Source organism: Rattus norvegicus, chromosome 3 (assembly GCF_036323735.1).
Source record: "Rattus norvegicus strain BN/NHsdMcwi chromosome 3, GRCr8, whole genome shotgun sequence".
In the NCBI taxonomy this organism is placed as follows: Eukaryota; Metazoa; Chordata; class Mammalia; order Rodentia; family Muridae; genus Rattus; species Rattus norvegicus.
Window position 1 is genome coordinate 37,017,351 of NC_086021.1, and position 18,642 is coordinate 37,035,992.

At 47.8% G+C, this 18,642-nt stretch overlaps 1 protein-coding gene across 18 annotated transcripts in view; it reads right to left on the reverse strand.

Moving 5' to 3' along the window:
* Positions 1 to 18,642, reverse strand: part of Ralgps1 (Ral GEF with PH domain and SH3 binding motif 1) — a 236,631-nt gene that overhangs the window by 186,322 nt on the left and 31,667 nt on the right. For 17 of the 18 annotated variants that reach the window (XR_005502087.2, XR_005502084.2, XR_005502083.2 and 14 more), the window contains 2 exon segments: positions 16,058 to 16,178; positions 12,347 to 12,454 (listed from right to left, as the gene is read on the reverse strand). Coding sequence is in view for 13 of the 18 variants with exons in the window: in NM_001427068.1 (NP_001413997.1) it covers positions 12,347 to 12,454; positions 16,058 to 16,114 (165 nt within the window). In the remaining 5 variants the exon portion in view is untranslated. 18 annotated transcript variants of the gene reach the window in all.

The following is an 18,642-nucleotide window of genomic DNA, read 5'->3' on the forward strand; positions in this document are numbered from 1 at the left end:
CAGGCTGGGACTTCTTTCTCCATGGATCAGTCCCTCCCTACCCCATCCCTCTTCCCAGACTCCCTCACTTCAAGAAGCCACCTCTCCATATATGCAACATACAAGAGAGATCATGTGGCACATGTCTGAGCCTGGCTTGCTTCACCTAACAGAATACTTTCTGGTTCTACCTGTGTTGTCTCAAATGACAAGATTTCATTCTTTTTTATGGTTGAATAATAACCCACTCTGTGTGTGTGTGTGTGTGTGTGTGTGTGTGTGTGTGTGTGTGTGTGTGTGTGTGTGTGTGTATGGTTTACCCGCTGCGTTTGTCTCTATGTCTCAGCATTGCAGACATGGCTTCTATATGCAGAAGTATAGAAGTATAGACTGGCTGGCTTTGGAGATACAGCCAGTGCTGGGCTGCTGCAGCACAGAGCAGTTCTCTGGGTTTCTGAGAAACAACTTCACTGTTTCCTGTAACAGTTACACTAACGTGCATGCCCAGCCACCGCACACACAGGTGTTCTTTTCTCTGCATCTTCATCAGTGGGTGCCGCCCTCAACTCTGTGGTAGCAGCCAATTTCCTGGAGTTAATGAGCTCTCCTGGATTTGAGCTGCCTTTTTCTGGTAACTTCTGGGCAACCTTCCACATTCCATAGCCTTCTGCATGCCTTCTCTGGGCAAGCCCACCAGGTGACTACTCAGTCGTGAATCCCATCATCTCTGTTTATTTTGGTTTCATTTGTGCTTTTTGCTAGTGAGTTTTCTGAATGTATGGTTTGCAAGTGTTTTCTCTCATCCTGGGGGCATTCCTTCACCTTGCTGACTGCTTTCCTTTGCTGGGCGAGTCTGTGTTTGACGTAACCCTGTTAGTCCATTACTGCTCTCATATGGTTTTCAACCCTCCCAATGCTGTGACTCTTCAATGAAGTCCTCATGCTGTTACCTCAACCATAAAATTATTTTCGCTGCTACATCATAACCGTAACTTTGCTACTGATGTAATCTGTAACGTAAGTATCTTACATGAAGGATAACTGATGTGCAACCCTTATGCAGGCTGTGACCCACAGGTTGAGAAGCACTGCCCTGAAGCATAGCTGGTCATGCCAGCACCCGAATGCATTCTTCAGTCACCTTCAGTTTCAGGTCGCCTTACGATGTTCAGAATTGCTTTTTTAAAAAAGATTTATTTATTATATATAAACACACTGTAGCTGTCTTCAGACACACCAGAAGAGGGCTTCGGATCCCATTACAGATGGTTGTGAGCCACCATGTGGTTACTGGGAATTGAACTCAGGACCTCTGGAAGAGCAGTCAGTGCTCTTAACGGCTGAGCCGTCTCTCCAGTCCCAGAGTGACTTTTTATTACTGATGAGAGACAGGATAGATTTCTGTGCTGCCCACCCTACCACATACCTCCTTATAACTCTCTGACCATGCCCTTCCCTTTGAGTACATGATGAACTTACGCCGCAGAACTGATCAGAGTCGTTTGGAAGGTGAGGCAGGGAGTAAGAGGAACATTTTAGTTTGGAGATATTTATGCTATTTGGGTTTCTGTTTCAACTATGAATTATTTTTCTAATTTTAAAAACTTCTAGATACAATTTTTAAAATTTGCAAGATAGAGACACTACTATTCAAATTTTTTTTTCTTTTCTATTTTTCAGAGCTGGGGACCGAACCCAGGGCCTTGCGATTGCTAGGCAAGCGCTCTACCACTGAGCTAAATCCCCAACCCCACTATTCAAATTTAAACAAAATTTGACTTCTCTTCTGAAGTCTCTACCTCCAGACTTGCATGGCAGAGAACTACTGTAGATGTGTCTAGGGACACGCCTGAGACCCTGAGCTGCTTCTCACCACTGGCCCTCGGTGAAATCAGAGCAGAAGCTATGAGGCAGCTCTAGGAACTCGCAGGCAGTGTGGCATGGCCACCCCATCTCTACTGCCTCTTGCACAAACTGAAAAGCAAAGACAGGGTCCTCTCACAACAGCACACAGGCTGCTGGGATCAAAAGCAGATGCTCATTTGGGGACCAGGGCCAAGGTCACTTCGTGACATACCCATATGGGAGCCAGGTGCCTCTGAGACAGGGAAGAGGGCCATGGACCTTTGTGACACTTGGTCTACTCAACCTACCCAGTGGAATCCACTCAGAGCCTGCAGTCCACATGGTAGAAATTCAAAATAAGAGATGCAGAATGTCTGATGTGACAATACATTGTGTGTGCATGCATGTAGTGAGGGGGTAATGACAAATATAGCTAATGCAGATACACAGAAAGACTCGTGTACTAGCACATGCATGTACAGCCCAAACGCCTGGACATAAGGCCAACTGTTTTGGCTGAACATTCACATGCCAAAGTTGCTCTAGAGAGAAGGAAACAGAGACTGTTATACTGAGCCACCAAAAAGTCTTATACCAAGAAAACACTGGAGAAAAACAGCAACATGTTAGCTGTGACCAAAGGCAGGGCATATGCATAGAGCTATAGCCAGTTCCTGGCACAATTTAAAGGTGTTCTGAAGTTACTGGGTTGCTGAAAAGCACAGAACAACTGACCACAGCATAGCATCCTGAGAATCGAACAGGAGGGAAATGAGCAGGACAGGACAGTAAGCAGCGCAGCCTGTCCCTCCCAAGACACAGAGGGGAAACACTGCCACTAATGGTACCAAGAACAACGAGGTACCTGACAGAATCCCAGTTCCTGGGCTTTCCCCATGGTGGCTAGGGTTGTGTGGCATCTGCATACCTTGGGCCCTTGTGATGGTTTGTATATGCTCGGCCCAGGGAGTGGCAGGATTAGAAGTTGCGGCCTTGTTGGAGTAGGCATGTCACTGTGGGTGTGGGCTTAAGACCCTCATCCTAGCTACCTGGAAGCCAGTCTTTTAGCAGCCTTCAGATGAAGAGTAGAACTCTCAGCTCCTCCTGCACCATGCCTGCCTGGATCCTGCCATGCTCCTGCCTTGATGATAATGGACTGAGCCTCTGAAACTGTAAGCCAGCCCCAGCGAAATGTTGTCCTTCTAAGAGTTGCCTTGGTCATGGTGTCTGTTCACAGAGGTAAAACCCTAACTAAGATAGGTCAGTCCTCATGATGTAGGGAGAGTGGCTAGTGAGTACTGTAGGCCCACAGATCACAGAGCTCCATCCTGGGCAGTGCAGACAACTGCCAGCTTTTCTGTTATATATGCACCGGGATTATTAGCCATGTGCTACCACACTTGGCTCAATTGTTCCACACAGGGAACAGAAAGACCCTTTGAAAACAGGAGATTTGAAGTCAAGAGCTTAGGGAACATTGAAAACCTCCCCTGTGCTTTTGTCGAGTGAGGACCAGCAGAGTATGTGCAATGACCACTCAGGAGAAGACCCAAGTCAGGCCGATGGGAAAATAAGATGTTCTCTCCTCCAGCCATTTGCTTGCAGGTCTACTACAGAATGTCCAGGCAATGACCACATACCAGCCATGTCTCTTTGAATGGTCTGTTCCACATCCTGAAGCCAGCTCAGGCTGTCAGACTGAAACTGTGCTCAGATGGTCTCCTCAGGCACATCAGTGGATGTGGACACAGGCTGATGGGTAAAACGATTGCTGTTCAAGCACAAGGACCTACGTGTGGATGCCCAGCATGCTCATAAAGTGCTGGCCATGGCAGGCAGTATGTGTTTTTAATCTCAGTGCTGGGAGGCAGGGACGAGGACTCCTGGCCAGCAGACTAGCCTAGTGTGTGAGCCCCAGGCCAATGAGAGACCCTGTCTCAAAACATAAGATGGAGAGCCATAGGGAAGGACACCTACGGCACTGACCTCTGGCCTCTATACCCATGCACACCAAGTGCACATGTACACACAAAGAAGAAAACAAAACAATAACAACAAAAATATTAACAGAGCTGATCCCAAGATGGGGCCTGTTAGTTCCTAACACAGAGAACCTGTGTTTCAGAGACCTGATCCAGTTCTACCTCTCTACTCTGACTAGAATGGATGCAAAGTCCAGGACAAGCCTCTAATAAGACAAATTCCCAAGAAAAGCTCACCAAGTCGCCAACCCCACAATCCTTTACTACCAAACTTGTTCAAAGGCTGCTGCTGAGCAATCCTTCCCCAGTGGTGAGGACTCCAGAGTTGGCAGTTATAGCCAAGGAGCTAGGGGCCTGCAAGGTGAGGCCAGGGGCCATTCCCCACTTGTTTCCAGGCACCAATTCACCCAGTAGAGGACCTGAAGAGGAAGCATTCATCAGAACTCAGGTCAACTGGCCACACCTGCTGTGCTTTGTCTCATCCTCAGAGCCACTCAACACTGAGCCAGGCTCTGAAGAGAAATAGCCAGTAATCACACACTACATGACACCACTGCTGGGATGAATGTTACAGTCTGGATGGGACCTATCAGAGCACCGTACACCCCCACACCCCCAAGAAAAAGTGGTATGACATGGGAACTAACTGGTTAGCCAAAAAGAAAAAAATTTTAATGAATATACAGATTCCTAACAGCACCACACTAAAGCTGTCTCATGACCATAATAAGCAAACAAAAGCTGCTGGGTACTACTTACTGTACAGTTGAACCCAACTGATGGCTGCCATTAGATGCTTCTAGCACTCACAGAACACTAAGCAGTCAATTCCGATAGTACCCCTGAGTTAAGAGCTCACAGGAGCCAAGGGAGGTCACCACTGAAGCAATGGTAGTCATGGCCAGAGCCACAGCCACAGTCACAGCCACAGCCACAAGATCTATGACCAGAGCTACTGGAGCCACAACCCAAGCCATAGGAGACACAGGAGGTCAGAACCACAGTCACACAAACCCCAAACTACAGCCACTGAAGCTGTAATTAGAACCATGGTGAACACAGCCATGGGCGGTCTTGACCATGGAAGTTACAACTAACAGCAATGAGGACCCTCCCTTCCCTAACATTAAATTCAGAGCAAAACGACTGAGTTCAGGAAACACAACCTGACGCACAGAGCATGACGCTGCTACTATTCCCATCCTGCTAAACAGTGCGCTCCCCTCAGCCTTGGGTCACGTCCTAGGTTTACACATTATCTCCTAGAGAGAGAATGATCGCATCACTGACAGGACCCTGAGAGATGCAGGAGAAGCACAGTCATGCAGAACTTTCACAGAGACCGAGGTGACAACACAACAGAGACACATACATGTTGTTGTAAAAATATAAAAATAAAAAAGGTTTAGTTGTCTTTTTCCCCTGCTAGGTCCGCACTGCGGTGCCCCAAGATATCTGCTAGGTATCTTGGCGGAAACACATCCCAGCCGCACACTTCCCTACACTCAAACCCTCACATAAAAGAACACACAACACAATAATCTTAGATCCAGTTGATAAGATATAATTGCCCACTTAAACATACAAAACCCGGTACCATCCATCCCTTAGGAACATTAATAACAACCTGTAAATACACAGAGCAGAATCTTAACATCACCTGCCATCTTGTCCTGCCACGGCTTCTCTCCCCTCTCCCTCCTGTCTCTCCTTTCTCTCTCGTCTCCTCCTCTTCCTTCAAACTTATCTCCCGCCCATCCTTCCTTCTCCTCCAATGACAGGCCTCCTTCTATCCTGTACCTGCCTCTCACCAGTACTTTACAAATTCAATGGGAAGAAGGTTCTGGTGAAGTCACCTGATTCCAGAGTAGGAGACTAGGCAGCAGTCCTTGGGGCAGTGGAATTAGCATCAAAATACAGATAACTTCAGGGCAAACCACAACACATACACAACAGAGACACACACAACAGAGACACACACAACAGAGACACATCCACGACAGAGACAACACACACAACAGAGACACACACACAAGTGTGGCTAGATATTGGACCAAAGGCTATAGCAGCAAAATTTTGAAATATGGATTTGATTTAAAATCATGGTTCTTCAAACATCTGAATGTTACATATACATCTATTAAAAGTAGTGAATGGAGATGGGCAGAGTAGCTCACACCTTTAATTCCAGCACTTGGGAGAGAGGCAGGTGATTTCGAAGCCTGGTCTACAGAGTGAGTTACAGGAAAACCAGGACTATACATTAAGTGCCTGACTTTTAAAAAAATAGAAAAAGTTAAGGTTGGCCAGGGACAACTAATTCCTGCTAATGCTGGATTTCCTCCTGACATTTCTGTCATTCTACTTAGGTTATTTGATCTCTTCACATACTCTGACAAAAGTTTCCTCCACTAAAGCATTTGTGTTCTAATGACTGTTGTGTCCTTCCAGAATGCGGGCTGCAGCTGCTGTCATGTACACAACAGCCACACACTCTGAGGATTCAAATACTGCTGTCATATGCACACACACACACACACACACACACACACATGCTGAGGATCCACATGCTCCTGCCATGTGCACGTGCACACACATGGGCACGCAGACACACACACACACATTCTGTAGATCCACATGTTACTGTCATGTCCACATACACGCACACACTGTCATTCTGTGGGTCAACATGCTGCTGTCACGTGCACACATATGCACACACAAACACACATTCTGTGACTCCACGTGCACTTATCATGTGCACACACACACTCTGAGGATCCACATGCTGCTGTCATGTGCGCGCGCACACACACACACACAGACACACACACACACACACACACACTCTGTGGGTCAACATGCTCTGTCATGTGCACACACACACATACTCTGTGGATCCACATGTTCATGTCATATGTACAGACACACAACATGTACACACATATATTCAAAAGATCCACGTGCTGTGCTTCTATCATGTACACACACACACACAGACACTGAGGATCCACATGCTCATGTCATGTACACACACACACACACACACACACACACACACAGGATTCACATGCTGCTGTCATGTGCGCACACACACACACACACACACACATGTACACACACCCCCTGTAACTGTTACGTGGACCCCCACACTTTCATGGACCCTTTCTTTCTGTTATTTAGATCCAGTCTCACTGTGTAGCCCGGCTGTCCTGAAACTTACTATGGAGACCAAGCTGTCCTCCAACTCACAGGGATCTGTCTGCCTCTGCCTCCCGAGAGTAAAGATTTAAAGTGTGCTCCACTCTGCCAGCTCCAGGGAACTTTTTCTAACTCTGTGGCTGGCTTATGTATTAGCAGCATGTAGCAATTATGTCACATGTCATGACATGTCAAAAACATGTCAGTGGTTTTGAGATTTCTCATGTACACTTTTAATTAAAGAGAATTAATTCAACTCTCTTTTTTTTTGTTTTGTTTTTTTTGTTTTTTGTTTTTTTTTTCCGGAGCTGGGGACCGAACCCAGGGCCTTGCGCTTCCTAGGCAAGTGCTCTACCACTGAGCTAAATCCCCAACCCTCAACTCTCTTTTAAAACATGGTTCCTGGAGATTTGAAAATGAACAAACCAAAACAACTGTCTTGGTTAGGGTTTTACTGCTGTGAAGAGACACCATGACCAAGGCAACTCTCAGAAGGACAACATTTAATTGGGACTGGCTTACAGGTTCAGAGATTCAGTCCATTATCATTGAGGCAGGAGCATGGCAGCATCCAGGCAGGCATGGTGCAGGAGGAGCTGAGTTCTACATCTTCATCTGAAGGCCGCTAGCAGAATACTGACTTCCAGGCAGCTAAGACAGGGTATTAAAGCCCATGCCCACAGTGACACACCTACTCCAACAAGGACACACCTTCTAATAATAACACTTCCTGGGCTAAGTATATACAAACCATCATACCAACCAAGTCTGTTTTTGAGGAAACTCCATTTGGGGCTAAACTCCAATCCCAGCTAGAAAATTAGAGTCTTTCTGAGCAAGTCTCCTGTGGCAACCCACCCCGCTTAGCAACAGTCAGTCAAACTACAAGAGAAGGGTCGAGGTACATAGATAACTTAGCCGTCCTGTTTGTCAGGTGTTTTCTCCCCCTGTTGGATTCCTGCAGATTATGTTAAAATATTAACTTGCTGACCAATATGGAAACTGCCCATGTTTGTTGTAACCACAATAAAAAACCCTGAACCCTAGACTGGGGGCTCTCATTTTAACCTGCTGCAATGGTGGGAGTTTAGGTCTAGTTCACAAGCTCCTAGTAAAGACCCTTGTGCGTTTTCTATAGGAATTGGCTCCTTGGTGGTGTTTGGGTACCTGAAACTTGGGCATAACACCCTAATCCTTAACCCCTAGTCCCAACCTCTAACTAAGACCAACCAAAATGAAGAAGGAGAAAGAGGAAGGGGTGGGGAGGAGAGGAGAGGAGAGGAAAAACAAGACATAGCTAGTCTGGGTAATATCTCCTGAGTAACTAGCGGTGCGGCTCTGGTGTAGTTAGCCACAGCACATGCAGAAAGGGAGCTTCCTCTCCAGGTGCTGACTCCTTAGTAGACCAGGATAACAAAGCGGACTGGAAAAACAATGGCACTGGTGTACAAGGCCTTTGGGAAAAGGAAACTGGGAAAAGCTTATGCACCTGTGAAGTCAGGTGCCATCACAGACAGATTAACCCACTGTAGTGGACATCATGGGCGATGGCTTCGAGCTAGCGCTGGCCGGATGATGTACAAAAGAACACTGACCCCTAGGGCTTCAGTCTCTCTATAAGAGCGTCAGCTATGGTTCTATTGATGTGACAAAACACCATGACAAATGAAGGCAACTTATTATTAAAAGCCCACAACAAGGGGCTTGCTTACAGTTTCAGAGGGTTAGTCTATGACTGTAATGTAGGGAATAGGGTAGCAGGCGGGCAGGCGGGCATGACACTGGAACAGTACCTCCACTTACCTCCGCGCTTACAACCTGGTCCTCAGACAACAGGCAGAGAGAGACTGGGGCTGGCATGGGCTTTTGAAACCTCAAAGACCACCTCCAGCAATATGCCTCTTCCAACAGGCCACACTTCCTAATCCTTTATGAACTGGAAACAAAACTTTCAATACATGACCTGGTTTGGTGGGGAGGGGCATTCTTGTTCAAACCACCACATTCTAATTCCACGGGCTTGTAGCCACACAATACAAAATGCATTTAGTTCAACTTCAAAAGTCCCCACAGACTTCCGTGGTTTTAACATTGTTTAAAAGTCCAGAGCCCAAAGTCTCTTCTGAGACTCAAGGCAACCTCTTAACTGTAACCACTGGAAAATCCAAAAGCAGATCACAGACTGCCAACGTACAATGGCATAGCATATACATTACCATTCCGAAAAGAAAGATAGGAAATACTGAACCAAAACGAGACTGAAAACCAGCATAGGAAACTTCAGATTCTACATCTCCATATCAGGTGTCCAAGGCTTAGATGACTTTTGACATCTCTCCACTCCTGTTCCACACTCTGTCTGCCCTCTGCCAGGTAGCCCACAACTCTGGCACCTCCAGCATCCAGCAGGGTCTCTAATGCAATCGAGGCTAAACCTTCACAGCTTCATGCAATGGCCTCTCTGGCCTCCAGGAAGGAACTACTCTGACACATGCCTGGCCTCAGAGGATTCCCCTAACCTGGGAGGAAGATTTCATAACCCCTTTCTGGTATCCTTCTTGACTAAATCCAGAACCACAAGGTCAAAGCTGCCAGATCCTTTAGTTTGCCAGGGAGGGAATCTGGCATAAACTCTCACCAGTTGAAGGTTTCCTTCCCTACAAAACTCCTTCTTAGCAGCTGCAGGATCAGCTGAGCGGGTCTTACCCAGAGGTGCTGCCCTTCTAGCCTAGTTAGCTTGGGGCCTTTCTTTAAACTTCTCATCTCCTGAGCACAGGATGTAGCTCCAACATCTCTTTTTCTCCCCAAACTGGACATTTTGTATGTCTTTTTGCCACATTTGCTCCTTTTCGTTGTACATCTGGACAAGTGACCACTAATAACCATGTGACACAGTCAGTACACTAAGCTGTCTTAAAATCTCTGCCAACATTTATCCAAAACTCTTCAATTTTGCACCTGGCAAAATTCTGGACAAGGGCAAAAAGTGGCCACATTCTTTGGCAAAATCAGAAGAAAGGTCTCAGTGCTCTTATCCCCTCTGAAGTCTCTCACATGCCAGGCCTCCACAGCCCACACTGCTGTGCCTCCCATGCTCCCCCAGGATGGTTCACTGAGCCTTCTTATAGCTTTCTAGTCCCAAGTCACAAGGTCTTTCAAATTTCTCCAAAATCAGTATCCTAAGCCAGGCTCCCAGACTTCAGCACAACTGACGCCATGGCAGAAGTATCATTTGGACCTGGGAATCTGCACGTAGACAGCAACCCTACCAAACAAAACCAACAAAATACCAACGATGAAAACAAAAAACAAACAAACAAACAAAAAATCAAGAACAAAGACCTAATCCATCAAAGTCCTGGGAAAGTCCCTGAATGTACTAACCTTGTTTTTTTTTTTTTTTTTTTTTTTTTTTGGTTTCTGTAATTCTGCTTCTGGCTAACTGATCTTGTTAACTGAATATGTCAACCCAAGATCTAACTTTTGTGCTTCAAATCTCACCTTGAGAAGACTTGGGACTGTACTCAGGTCCCAAACGCCTAGGCAGGCCAGCTAATAAAGACGTTCCATTGGTTTGAACCACTGTGTCCAAGTGACCTTCTCGGTGGATACCTCACAACATCACAGTAATACCCCAGTGCCTGGGTGCCAACTCTGTTACTGTTCTATTGCTCTGAGGAGATACCATGACCAAGGCAACTTATAAAAAAAGAAACATTTACTTGGGAGGACTTAGTTATAGTTTCAGATGGTTAGTCACTGACTGTCCTGATTATCGTGGTGGGGAACATGGTGGCAGGTAAGCATGCTATGGAGCAGTAGCCTGAACCTCAGGCAGCAAGCAGAGAGAGACAAGGCCTGGCAAGGGCTTTTGAAACCTCACTGCCATCCCTAGTGACACACCCCCTCTAAACAAGGCCACACCTCCTAATACTTCCTAAACAGTTCCACTGACTCAGCCAAATATTCAAATATATGAGCTTATTGGGGCCATTCTCATTCAAACCACCACAGGAGGTCAGACAGGATGCTTCACCTCACTGCTGTGAGGACTGAATTCTTTCAGTCCATATGTTTAGTAAGCACCTCCCATCAGCACATTTTGGACACAAAAATTGAAAGACAAGTCAGGCCTTGTCCCTAAGTTCATCCTCCAGTGCAGGAAACACAAGTGATAAATCAGGTCACACATCAATGTTACATCAAGTAATAACTGCTGTTCTGAAAAGAACAAGCAGAAGGAGAGAGAGATGAAGGCCCTGCTAGCCCAAGGCAAGCCCTCGCAGAGGACTAATGTGACCAAAGGCTGAGGGCACAACTAGGCTGAGGCCAGAGGCTCTGAGAGTGGTTTGAAAAGGTGGCTAGAATATAGCTGCGGAGGCAGGGGAAGGGGCAGGAGAAAGCATGGCCAGACTCTGGGGTAGGGCACTGTGGGCATCAGGAGGAAAGCTGGAGCAAGGAGCCACTGGAATGAGAATGGACTCTTGCTGAGGATTCGCTTTAAAGTATTGTGTGGGCAGCATAGAGGACGTTCCTACAGAAGCCCGAGCTGGATTCCCTGGGACTCTGGTTACAGAGAGTTGTGAACTAGCCACTTGACATGGGTATGGGAACAGAACTTGGATCCTCTACAAGAGCAATACACACTTTACCCTCTTCACTACTGAGCTGTCACTCTAAACTTTTAGACATACTGAGGCCCTGCAGAACCCGACTAAATGAATATGGAAGCCCAGGATGGCACAGCTGCATGGCACGGCCCTGTAGTTGACATGGACCCTCCGTATGGTGGGAGACCAGGAAGAAGTGGGCTTGTCAGGGAACAGCCATGGGTCTGCAGAGAAACACGGCCCTTGAACAGTGCTCAGAGTCAGGCTGGAAGTCACCCAGTGTCAGCATTCCCCAAGGGATGGAAGCATCATGGGAGGCCAGCTCTGCTCCACTAAGGGATCATGTCTTGTCAGACCAGCAGCCAAATACAGGCTGCAGGAGAAGGTACGTAAACATACAGACGGTGGGAGTAAACAGAAAGGAGGGAAACTCATCACACACGCTGTGTCCACAGCTGGAGAGTGTAGTGAGCAATGTGGCTGGCTTTGTAGACATGTCAGCAGCAGGTCTAAATCTTCACCAAATGTGCTGTGTGTGCTCTGTAAACTGGGCTGAGCCCTGCTCCTTGTCTTGCTCTGTGTGCTTCCCAAAGTGGCCAACGGTAAACCAAAAGCATCCCTTATCCATCACGTGCTCTCCTACTGTGTCCATATGTGGCATTCCCAACCTGTGACTCCCTTTGCACCCTGTGACAGCATCACTGTCCCCACCAGTTCCATGTCACTTACGGCAAACTCCTCAGGAGTCACTTTCAGAACGTCGAAGACGACAGCATCGTAGCTCTTGCTGGCATGGTCGCAGCTCTGGCCCTCCAGTGAGTCGGAGCTGCTGCTGCCCTATGGAGAAGGCAAAGAGATATGCCACCTGGTTGGTCTGGCCTAAGGCTGCCGCCACCCCAAACCACCCCAGAGAGGAGACGGTGAGTGACACATTCACATGATCAAAGATGTCTGCTGCTTGTCCCTTTGCTCTGTGCTAGGCTCTGAAACACTACATATACCGCCTTAGCTCTCTACCTATACATGCTATGATGCCCATTGTACAGATAAGCAAGCTGAGCTGATGCTATGTCTCCAAGCTTTCTTACCCATGAAGCCAAAAGCCAGAATGTGAACCCAATTTTCTATCTGAACCCCCAAAATGGGTTGGATCATTACCCTTACTGCTTCTGGCCAGCAGTGTAATGACAGGAGAGTCAGAGCCCAAGGCTGGACTGCAGCTCAGTGCAGAACACTCGCCTTACATGTTCAATGTCCGGTTCTGTCCCCAGCACCCCAGAAGTGAGAGAGGTGCCCTAGCCTAATTCTCACTCAGAAAAGGCCTCTAGACTGGGACCTGGGGAGCTCTCCATTCTGGTTTTTTTTTTTCCTTTTAAAGATTCATTTCGTTTATGCATATGTATGTGAGCCATGCGTACATGGGTGCTCAGAGAGGCCTGAAGGCCTCAGCACCCCTGGGGCTGGAGTTACAGGCAGTTGTGAGCTGCCTGACACGGGTGCTGGGAGGCACACGCAGGCCCCTGCAAGCTCAGCCAACACTCTTAACTTGGGAGCCATTTTTCAGTTCACCTTCTTCCTAGCTAAGTAAGGGCAGGACATGGTAAGAGGCGTGGGATCTCTGGCTCAGAGGGTGGCTGCACACACAAGCTTGGCTGTGAGCTGAGGGTTAACTGTAGAGACTCAGCAGTGGCAGGGAGCAGGGTCCCTGTAAGGGTTACAGAGTCCTGCAGGGGAGGACAGGGGCCTCCCACAGGGAACAAGGGGAAACCCCCCAATCTGGACAGAGGTCATGGTGCCCACCCAGGGGAAGGTGCATAAAGTTGGACACGCCTTTAATGTGACTGCATTCCCTCAAGTTCCTCCTGGGTACTCCAGCATGCTTCCCACCCAAACCTGTGCCTGTTCACAAATGGTTTTATTCCTCCCAAATCATGTACTTTCTGCTCATTCCACCACCTTAGAGCAGGGGTGAAAGAATCTGCTTTTGTTAATTTTTTCTTTATTTCAGTTTCTAAGATGGCCGGATCTGGGAAAATGTTGTCTTACTGGAAGCCAGACTGTTTGGGGATCACGGAAGAAAGCTAACAGTTATGACAGTGTAAGGGCAGAGAGCTGAGAAGAAATGCAAGCAGCCACCTGAGGCCTGGGCCTGAGGTGTCTACAGGTGAGTCTCCCACACTGAAACCCCACCTGGCCTCAGAGGACAGAGCCCTGTGCTCTGCAAGCACACAGGCCTGGATGAAATGCCAGGCCACCTGGCCCCAGGCACTCACTTCATCTTGCTATGTCTCATCAAATACAAAATCATATTCTTAAATCCCAAATCCTAGACAGCAGCACAGGTTACTAAGCAAGCCAAAACCACCACTGCCACCACCTCCCTCCCCAGACATGCTGGCTCGGGGTGTGCGACAGGTGTTATTTCCAAAGTTCCTTTAATGGAGGAAGGCTTTGTCCCCTGAGAATAATCTAATCTGAAGAAAGCTGAGGAGAAAGAGACTGGCCCTGTGCAGTTAGAACTGGCCAAGATCTATATCTATGAGCTTCACCTGCTTCAAGACATGGCCCAGTCAGGCTGACAGGGCAGTATGTTAAGGACACCAACTCAAAAGTCAGGAAGAGTGGGTTTCAACGACCTCCTGCCCAGGAGGAGGAACCACAGCTTCTTCTCCCCTCTGTGCTTTGGGTTCCTCATCCAAAATCTTACGAAAGGGTGCATGGCTGACAGGGTTACCGTGGAATGAGAGAGCCTGAGGAGCATGCAAAATACTGAACTATGGTGACCTAGGTACGCGTGGAAGTGAACACGCCATCAGACACATGGGGTTGCTAAGCACCTCAATTTTACAGGCATGTATTCATTCCAAAAACTTATAGCCACATACATGGAGGCCTTGAACAACACTAAATCTGTAAGTGCTCAAACTCCATGCATATATATAATGCTTAGCACAGAGCCTACATGTGAATATAGACCCTCATGTGTATACAGAGCCTACATGTATACAGAGAGCCTACATGTGTAGTTCCACATATTCCGGGGCCTCTCCGATGACTAATACCTAATACAAAATCAATGCTGTGCAAACAGTTACTGCTGCCCTTTAGAGAACAATGACCCGACAGTCTGCACATACCTGGTGCAGGACTGATTTTTTTTCTGAACATTTTTTTATGCACAGTGGTAGTCCCATGCATACAGGGTTGAACATGCACAGAGTAGCATATGACTATACACATCTACACACACGCGCGCGCATGCGCCAAAGAAGGATGCTTCACTCTAGAGAGAGTGCAGGTTATAGACACAAAGAGAAGTGTGGCTCCTCTGTACTGTAGTCTGTTCCTGGGACATCAGGCCTTAGGGCATTTTTTTTTTTTTTTGGTTCTTTTTTTCGGAGCTGGGGACCGAACCCAGGGCCTTGCGCTTCCTAGGTAAGCGCTCTACCACTGAGCCAAATCCCCAACCCCTTAGGGCATTTCTTTAACACTCCAAACCCTCAGGTAAAGGGTACCTGTTGAATCAAAGCTGCCCCAAACCTATCTGCAGGTGAGTGACAGTGGTGATGAGGATGACTCAGCACTCCATGGACCGACCCTGGCCTCCTAGAGAACAGCATCCACTGGGCTGGAGAGATGGTCCAGTGGTTAAGGACAAAAACCTGCAGTTTACGCAGCACCCATAACTATAACTCCAACTCCAGGGGCTGCCCTCCTCTGGCCTCCATGTGCACTGCAGTCATGTGAACATGCACATATAATTTAAAATAAAATTTTAAAGTCTTTAAAGGCATCCAGAAGTTTTTGATTTCAAGACTAGAGATAAATCCAAGGAAAAAATGTTTGAAACCCTGATAAGAAAATGATTCCCTGGCCTCTGGTTAGTTAATCTGAGGTCACTTCAGAACTGCCTGTGGGAAGCTCAGATTCAACCCTGCTTCACCCACATGCTGAGGAGCCAGAACAACACCCCAGACACAGTGGCACCAGCCTGCAATGGCACCCCTCCTGGGTGACTGTGTCATTACTGAGCTTGGAAAGCAATCCCAAACCGCACACAGAGCGCCTGCCCAGGCCGTCCAGGCCACTGGTCCTCGAGGCCATCTCCTAAGAAGTAGGTAGGTAAGTATGGGCCAGCTGGATCAGCTTCTGTCTGACCTCATCTTGGAATGCAGCTTCTTTATAATTAACAGTAGCTTTTTCTGAGAAAGATCTGAGCCCTTCTTGCCACCAAAATCGAACATAGCACTTGCCATGGCTGGACTGAACAGGTATTTGTCTTTCTTTGAAGAGAACAACTTCAGAAAACACTGCCATCCACAGGGCTAACTGTCTCCTAGACTGCTCGTCTGGAGTGGCGGGACCTAAGAAGGCCTGTATCATGGCCAGGGCCCCATGTCGTGACCTCTTCCTCCTGCTACCCTCCCATAGCCCTCATACCTGTGGAGTGGCAGAGGTGACCAACACGCTAGCCATCAGACCATTCCTCTTGTACATAGTCTCCAGGCCGCAGGGAACTTCGGCGCCACCTCTGCTGGTGACATAACCTGGCTGAGAGGTCCTGTAAGGCAAAGGAATCCATAAAACCCTGCTCTGAGCCCATAGGACCACGCCATCAGAAAAGTAGGAACTGGTAGCCTTCGAGCTCAGGCTAGAGCCTGTGCCTGTTTCCCTCCATGGAAAATGGTGTGTCTGGGCCATTAGTGAGCTCATACAGAAGGCAGCATTTTTTAGACAAATACTGGCGTCCAACAGCTGAATGCATTCTGCTTCCTTAGCTCTTCTGGTAGCGCTCACTCACATCTATGCCCGACCATCCTGCCCCTTGCAGATCACTGGGTCCCACCTCTGCAACCATCCCAGGGTGCCTGGCCCTCACAAGCCCCAGAATGTGTAATTCCAAATGAGATGAAGGTTGGTGAAGAAGCCAGACACCGCACTGTGCTATCACAGCTGATCCCACGAAGTTTTCACCAAGGATCATGTGCTCAATTCCTCTAACTCATCTCCCTTCCACTATCCCAAGGGAGGCCTTTAATTCTGCCCATTTCCTATGGAGGAAAACTGAGGCTCATAGAGGTCATGCTCTGGTGCATATGCTTATTCTATCCAGCAGCAGTATGTCCCAAGAGCCACCTGAAGATCTGGTCTGGTTATTCTGGCTGGACTGCTTATGTGCACAGAGTATCTATCGCCTCCCAGAACACTGAAAGTCACCAACAGCTTCTCAGCAGAAGAGCAGGGAGATCTAGGCACAGCACTTACCAGACAGTGGGTGCCTTGAGCTGGGGTTGCAAGGGGTAAAGATGGCTGGGAGACAGCAAGAACAGAACCCACAGAAAAAATGCAGCACAGGTGAGAGAAGCAGACTAGACCCAGCCATTTATGGCAAGTACTGAGGGATAATGTAGCTGTCATCAGGGAAGGGACATAGAGGTGGAAGAGGTCTGGCAGGAAAGTGATAAACTTGACTCAGGGCATGGTGAATCTGGCAGATGAGAAAGTCCACCCTGGAGGGGCTACAGAGATGTTCAGAGGTTAGGAGCATGCACTGCTCTTTCCAAAGGACACAAGTCTATTTCTAAGCACCCAATCAGATGGCTCACAACTACCTGTAATTCTAGCTTCAGGGATCCAATTCCATGGGGCTCCATGGGCTCCACATATGTGTGCACATTCATGCACGCATGCATACACAGACACACACACACACACACACACACACACACACACACACACACACACACACACACACACAAACTAATAAGGGGAAAGCCCTCAGGGAAATACAAACCAAACCACAAAGACACAACTTAAGACCAAACAGGATGGCCAGAACTAGGACAACAAAACCCAAATCAAGCTAGACTATATCTAATGTTTTGGGGGGGTCTGGTGGGGGTGGGTGAAGTCTTTGGGCATTGCTGGTGCTATTCAGAACACAATTTGGTAGCTTCTTGACTGGTTAAAAACCACCCTGTGATCTGATTCCCAGGTGTCTACTACAGAGAAGGAACACATCCGCAGACTCACAGAGGATGCCTATCACAGCATTACTCCCCATAGCCAGCCTGGAACCAAGTCAGTTACCTATCACTCAGCGAACACCAAGGCAGTGTGAGCTAACCACACAGCATGCTACTACTCAGCTATGAAAAGAAATGAGATGCTACCACAAGCCACAATATGATCAAACCTCAAAAACACTACACTAGTGAAAACAGTCAGATTCAAAGGAATGTACAGTGTGATTCCATTTTAGGAAATTCCCAGAAATGGCAAATTTATAGGGGAAAAGTGCCTGTGGCAAGAGACTGCACACAGACACAGAGTGCTTTTGAGGTGATGAGAGTGTTCCAAATCTGAACGATGACAAGAAAGCCCAAAACTGTGGGACCTGGGACCTGGGACTGTTAAGCTGCAATGCATGAGGCACCCTGCGCTGCATAATGGGACCTCACCTGACCTGCCTGCCATTCCCTTTGAAGTGACAGAGTGAACACCATGACAAACTGAGAAGGGAACGTTAGTTACTATGGAAGAGATGGGACCCAGAACCAAGGGAAAACCCTCCCAGGTTCCTCCCAAGGCCCTTCAACAGAATAGGGGTCCCAAAAAAGATGAAAAATAAACCCAGCTCAAGGGCGCAGCCATAGCAATTTGAGGCCACGCCTCTTAGGCTGCCTCAAACCAGCCCAGCCAATCTGCTCCAAGTTCAAGGCTGAGGTACATGTTGCTCCTATCTGCATGTGCCTGGCCCTCTGTGGGTCTCCTCAGGGCAACCAGGCCTGGACCCCAACCTTCTGAGTACAGACCAAACCAGAACACTCTGAAGTTGTCCTGGTGCTTCCTCCAAAGGATGCTGTCATGGCCAAGGAAATGACTCAGTGGGCAAAGGCATGTGCTTACTAACAAGTCTGAGGACCAAAGTACAATCCTTGTGACCCACTTTGTAAAATGTTATCCTTTGACCTCCACATGCATGCTATGGCACATGTGTGCTCATGCAAGCGCACTCACACACA